Source organism: Pagrus pagrus (assembly GCF_965226575.1).
Source record: "Pagrus pagrus genome assembly, chromosome: 15".
In the NCBI taxonomy this organism is placed as follows: Eukaryota; Metazoa; Chordata; class Actinopteri; order Spariformes; family Sparidae; genus Pagrus; species Pagrus pagrus.
This window is the reverse complement of record NC_140199.1, coordinates 22,862,848-22,868,966: the sequence shown is the minus strand read 5'-3', so window position 1 is coordinate 22,868,966 and position 6,119 is coordinate 22,862,848. Positions and strand designations below refer to the sequence as shown.

At 45.1% G+C, this 6,119-nt stretch overlaps 1 protein-coding gene across 1 annotated transcript; it reads left to right on the top strand.

Moving 5' to 3' along the window:
- The first annotated feature begins 1,268 nt into the window (after nt 1-1,268).
- Nucleotides 1,269-5,627, top strand: znf488 (zinc finger protein 488). The gene is made up of 4 exons (XM_084374928.1): nt 1,269-1,370; nt 2,162-2,381; nt 2,723-2,951; nt 3,141-5,627. The coding sequence occupies exons 1-4, from the start codon at nt 1,360-1,362 to the stop codon at nt 4,220-4,222; spliced, it is 1,542 nt and encodes a 513-aa protein (XP_084231054.1). The 5' UTR covers nt 1,269-1,359; the 3' UTR covers nt 4,223-5,627.
- The last annotated feature ends 492 nt before the right edge of the window (nt 5,628-6,119 follow it).

Sequence of the window (6,119 nt, the reverse complement as noted above, 5' to 3'; positions counted from 1 at the left end):
GCGAGCAGTTACAGGGAGGACTGTGCACAAATACATGAAATAGGGAGAAATATAAAAACAATTTCATGATCATGTTTTGAAAGATCAAAAATCAAGTTTAATAATCCAACATATGATCAATTAAAACTATGTCTGAGTCTTTAAACGCAACATCTCTGCTGAGAATCTGTGTTTTTTAGTGGCCTCAACATAAATAAGTGATTTAATGTCATATTCACTCATCATCGTTGTGTTTCTGAGTTTTTTAATCATCAAGAATTGGTGAGAATTTTGTGCCTCGGAGTTTATGTTTCCAAAAAAAAAAAAAGTCCCGTTCAGTCACTGCCTCTGGCGTTCTGCCCTCAGATGAAAAAGATAAGAGAGGAGCTGCAGCAACAAGCCCGACTCAGTGATGGGCCTGAAATCAAACCCACCCATTAAAGGACGTGGTGCTGAAAGGTTTGCAAAGAGTTCCCGATACTGTTATCAAACTTTCATGCACAACCTAATGTAATAATCTACTAAAACTGGAGGAAATGTTTTCTGATATAAATATTTTCAGCCTCTCGTGCGCTCCCTCTTCCTCATTAGAGAAAGTTGGCTCGATCACCAGCGGGACATTTAACCAAACCAAAGCTCTGATGCAGAATAATCCATTAAATGCTCATTAGACAGAAACATTTAGTTGATGAATTATGCATCATGCCCGGTGGCAAACCCGGACCACCCTGCATCACATCATATAATAGCGGCCAATTTTACAATTTACCATTGCGCACATTAACCAGAACCGTTCCCTCCACTCGTCTCAGTCTTTTATAGGTGGTGTCAAAGTGGTTTATCTGACGAGTTGCAGTCTGGCACAGGCGTGTGTGAGGTCTTGTTCTGCAGACTTTGCTCCTCTAATCTCGTGGTTTTATGTGATTTCGGTGTGCTGGCTCTGATTGTGCCATCTAAGAGGCAAAGACCGAGATTTAAAACGCTCACACTGTCTAAAAGATGTAAATGTCACAGTGTGTCCACATCAGTCTGCACCGGATGAGCTCAGCGACCCCAGAATCTGCATTATTAGCCAAATCATCACCGCCTCCCTCTCCTTCAGTCCCGACTGTAAATCACCCAGGAGGATTAGCCAGGGGACTACATTCAAAGCGTGTGAGCGCGCGTTTGTGTGTGTGTGTGCGCTAGCGAGCGCGCACGTGTTTACATCAATGCGCCACGCTTCAGTGCGCTCTCTGAAGGGGATAAGTGGGAGTGGGAGAGGAGAGGGACGACAGTACGGAGGAAGATCCAGTCGGATAAGTGACCAAGAATCGAGAGGGCATCGTCGCCGAGCTCCACTGCACCTGCTGCAACTTGCTGCCACGAGCATCCTCATCGATGTCCGGCGGGTGAGTCGACACTATTAACGCGCTTCTCCTCCTGCTGTCTTCACGGGGAGGCGATCTCTCTCTCACATGTCATTATTTGTAAAGAGGAACACTGGCATTTACAGATTGGCACCAGATCAGTCCGTCGTGACGCTGCGCGCTCCGCTGTCAACATGTGTTAGAATAAAACAACCCCAAAGATCCACATCTTTTTAACTGATGAGAGACAGAGGGAGATAGTCACGTAATCTTCGTGCGTCCGTACTGTCCATACATTAGAGAAAAACATACTGAACTTATCGTGCGCGCAGAGGAGGCAGTTGGCTCCACGGCAGATGGGGAGACAAAAGGAGAAACCGACTGAAAAACTGAGACAAAGGACGTTAGAAATCATTTTGCCTCGACACCGGCTGCGCGTGCTTCACAGTTTGGACGCGTCATTTTGGCAGAAAGAAGATAAAATATTTGTTGTAAATTTTTATTTTTCAATATTGCGTGCGAGACATTTCATGGCGGGTCTGGGCATCTCAATCCAAAGCGGCTAACGGCACGTTGGACCACTAAAGCCTGTATTTTATCTGATAAATCACAACTGTTAGCGCTACATTTTGGTTGACTCAAACAAATAATTAAAGGCTTTTTAGCTGGTGATTTTAATCTTAATCTCCTAAAGATCAGGTCAGGCCTTGTGATTTCACCTTTATCTTGAAATAATAAAAACTGTAGCCTACACCATTGTCCACCTGCTCTCTAACTAATAATCTCTGCTCTATTTTTAAAATGTATTTTCTCATTTTTATTTTTTTTTACAGTTTAACGATGGATCACGCTTTCCTGCCTCGGTCCATCTGGACCGGTGACAGTAAATTCCTCCAGCATCCAGCCGATCTCTACACCAGTGTGGTCGTTACGCGCAGCATCCCTGCGGGCACGTGCTTCGGTCCATGTGTGCTCCAAAACACTTTCTACGACACGATCGCCTTCATAGCGCAGAAATCCTGCGACAAGACAGCGAAATCCTACGTGTTCAGGGTGAGTTGTGCAGTTTGGTGACTTGTACATTTCAAAGACATCTTTGGTTTGGGCCAGAAGCCTGCTGCTTCCACTAGACCTGTGTGTTATTTTAACTCTGACTGTATCCACAGATTTGACGCACCTTATCTTTATCTTATATGACTGTTTTTTTTTACCCTGTCTTGGGTATTAAAGGGGACTGACGTTTAAAAACGTAGATTAGATTATTTAAACGATTAAAAGCCACCTACAACCACCAAACTTGGATTATTTCAAGGAATTCCAAACTTGTAGAAAAGATAGAAATTACATTAAATGTGATCATTTGGGAGTAAAGTGTCGATGCTTCGTGTCAACAGGTGGACCCCGAGGCCATGCGTAATTCCGCGCTGGTGCTGTCCTGGCTGCGGCTCGTGCAGGCTGCGCGCAACGGAGAGGAGCAGAACACAGAGGCCTTCCTGAAAGCGGGCCAGCTGTATGTGCGGACCATCCGAGACATCCGGCAGGAGGAAGAGCTGCTGGTGTGGTACGACCAGGAGCTGTCTCACCTGCTGGGCTTCACAGACATGAGGAGAGGAACAAGTGAAGGTGAGGAAAATGTCTGGAGAGCAAGTGCACGGTCAGGATACAGCGTGTTAAAACATGGAACTGAACAAGACGAGGCCCTTCTGCAGCATCTTCTAATGAAAAGCGCATCATACTGAGTGTTTTATTGCAGAGTGTGCCATTATTTCAGCAGGTTTCGGTTGTTTATTTTATGACTTTTCTCTATTTCAGAGTTCAGATGTGGAAGATGTAACCAGATCTTCAAGAACGAGTATCCTTTCCTGGCCCACTGCCGATTCCTGTGTACCCAGGTGAAGAGTGACACCTGGAGCCGCGAGGTCTACGAGCACAAGCATGTGGAAATTAAGAGGCAGCATCGAGTGACAGACTTCCACAACATCGCCAGAGATCTGGAGCACAAAAAATCGGGCAGCAACGAGGACGCGGAGATTTACCCGAAGAGAAGGAAATACGAGGAAACTCTTTATCCCAGAGGGCGGAAAACGGTTCTGCTGGAGAAAACCAACATTTCAAATGATGACAATATCACGCAGCTGAGTAAAGGCTACGACCTGGCAGCGGGAGATGCGTCTCCCTCTGCGGGGAAACTGAAAGCCGATAAGATAAAGCCGGATCATTTGGGATGTAAGAGTGATTTCGCTGAAGCCAAAGGGGCTTTTACGCACGCCGGAGAGATGGACGCGCGGTCGGAGGCAGGTGAGAGCTCTGGCGTGCGCTCGAGCAGCAGCAGCGCGTTTTCTCTGGTCCTATCCGGCAGCCAGGGCGAGCAGAAAAGCGCTTTCTGCAAACCGAATAAAAGAACTTCTCCCATCGACCCCCGGGCGCATCTCAGCAGCGCTCCGACAGCCCCCTCTAGCCGCCTAGAGGAGATGACTGACGCCTTTAGCTCCAGGACTATTATGGGATACAACAACCTGATGGCATCCAACATCCTGAGCGGTGACTTACAGGCCGTGCCCTCCCCGGTTGCGCTAAACAACGCTTTCCATTACGCACCGGAGCACTGGTCCAGGAACGTTGGCGTGCAGCTGCAGAGCACGTCCTCTCTCACCATCCTCCCGCCGACGTTCACCTCATTCGGCGTGTCGGTGCAGAACTGGTGCGCAAAGTGCAACCTGTCCTTCCGCATGACCTCCGACCTCGTTTTCCACATGCGCTCCCATCACAAGAAGGAGTTCGCGGCGGAGTCCCAGGTGAGGAGGAGGAGGGAGGAGAAACTCACCTGCCCGATCTGCCACGAATACTTCCGAGAGCGGCACCACCTGTCCAGACACATGACCTCTCACAACTGAGACACGAAGGGACACAAGAAAGAACTCTATTTATTTCCTAAATGACGCTCGTATTTAACAGGTTTAGACTCCGGATCCACGGTGAATGTAGGTAGCTGTAAAGAAAAATAGCAAAACGGACACACGTGGCCACCGCCGCCCTGTCCACTAGATGACGATAGAGGTGCGTGTAAGCTGATCTCACTGCAGTTTGTCGTCTTACGTTATGTCGATGATTGTTTTGTGCCTTATGGAGCTCAGGAGGGATGAGAAGACTTGAAGAGATCTCGAGGACAGCTCATGATTGTCACACATGTCTCGACGGCTTTTTATTTATCAGCTTGTTCTCTGCTCTGATTTGTACAAGAGACGTGGATTGAGTGTGTTTGCACATTTCGTTTGGAAATCTTAAAAAAAATGATGAGAATGAAAACAGACGTGTCGAGTTCTTTTCTTTTCCAAATCACCAGAGAGGGTGTGGGTTTGCGTCTGCTCCAACAGGCGGCGACTGAGGCCAACTCTTCTCCCTCTCCCCCCTCTGCGTATCATTCAGTTTAAAGAAGGACTGTCAGATATGTTTGGTTTTGTGATCAGAGCAGGATTGTGACGTTTAAAGAAAGAAGGAGCATGCATCCGTGAATGAATCAGGAGGAAACATGTTTTTTTTGTGTGTGTAATTTGTTTTGCAACTAACAATTATTTCCTTTATCAATTAATCTTCATCACAATTTCTCAAAGTGACATATTCACATAGCTTCTTTTTCCCCCCACAAACAGTCTGAAACCCAGAGACTCTTCGTTTACCATCGCGAATTACAAATAAAAGCAGCAAATTCTGACTTTTAAGAAGCTGAACCCAGCAAATGTTTGACATTTATACAGATTTTCTTTAGGAAGAAATTTTAATCCGAAGTGAAAGATCTTTTTTATGCCTTAACAAACTAAATACGCAAACTCTCTTCGTTTTCATGACTGAATAATCTGAATAAACAAACTGACCGTAACTCAATTTCACACTGTTTAACTTTGTTAATATGTGGCGGACCCTGCCACCTTTCCATCTTCAAACAGTGTTCTGAGGACCTTATTTTCCTCTGAGAACAGCTTATTTATTCAGTTATGGAAAACATAAATATATCTGAGTTTGTATTATCACCTCATTAATATTGTAAACATTAAAATTCTGAGTTTGAATTTCTTCTCTAAAAACTCTGCAGTGCCCCTTTAATCGACTAATCTGTGCAGCTTTAATCGTTTGAGATGTTTCATCCAACATTACAGCATGCTATTTGAAAAAACAAACAACTGATAAGTCTGATTTCCACTCAAAAAAGAAATCAAGTCATATTTTTAAAGTTTCGTGGTTATCATTCATCGACAGACCTGGATGGAGTCCACATACTGTAAGCCCACTGCTTTGAATTTCATGATTTTATGATTCTTCTACGTCCCCGTTCAGGTCAGATGGACATAAATAGCCATCTCTGTTGCAGGTAAATGAGGCGGGAAGGAGGCATGAGGTTCATGGGAAAGTCAAGCCTCGACCCCGCTCGGTCGCTCTGTAACGTAAGCAGGGACGTAAACCCGCCCACACTGCTGTTATCTACTTTTATCCGAGGAACAGACTTTATCTTCCCACCACAAACTGATTCGACTGTCAGAGGGAGTTCATTAATACTTTTTTTTACGTTTTGCTATGATTAACAAGACAAAGCTGCACACAGTCAGGATTTGGCTTTGAGAACAAAAACACTGCAACACTGAGTTTTAAAGGCTCATTTTTATCTTTAGGTTGGTAAAATTATATTGTTTCCGGTGTAAAAACGGCTTCTTGTCTCAATAAAAGTTCTAAAACTTCTTTGGAAACCTTGATTTCCTAAAGGAAAAACAAGATTTTCAAATAAAATACCCGGAGGCC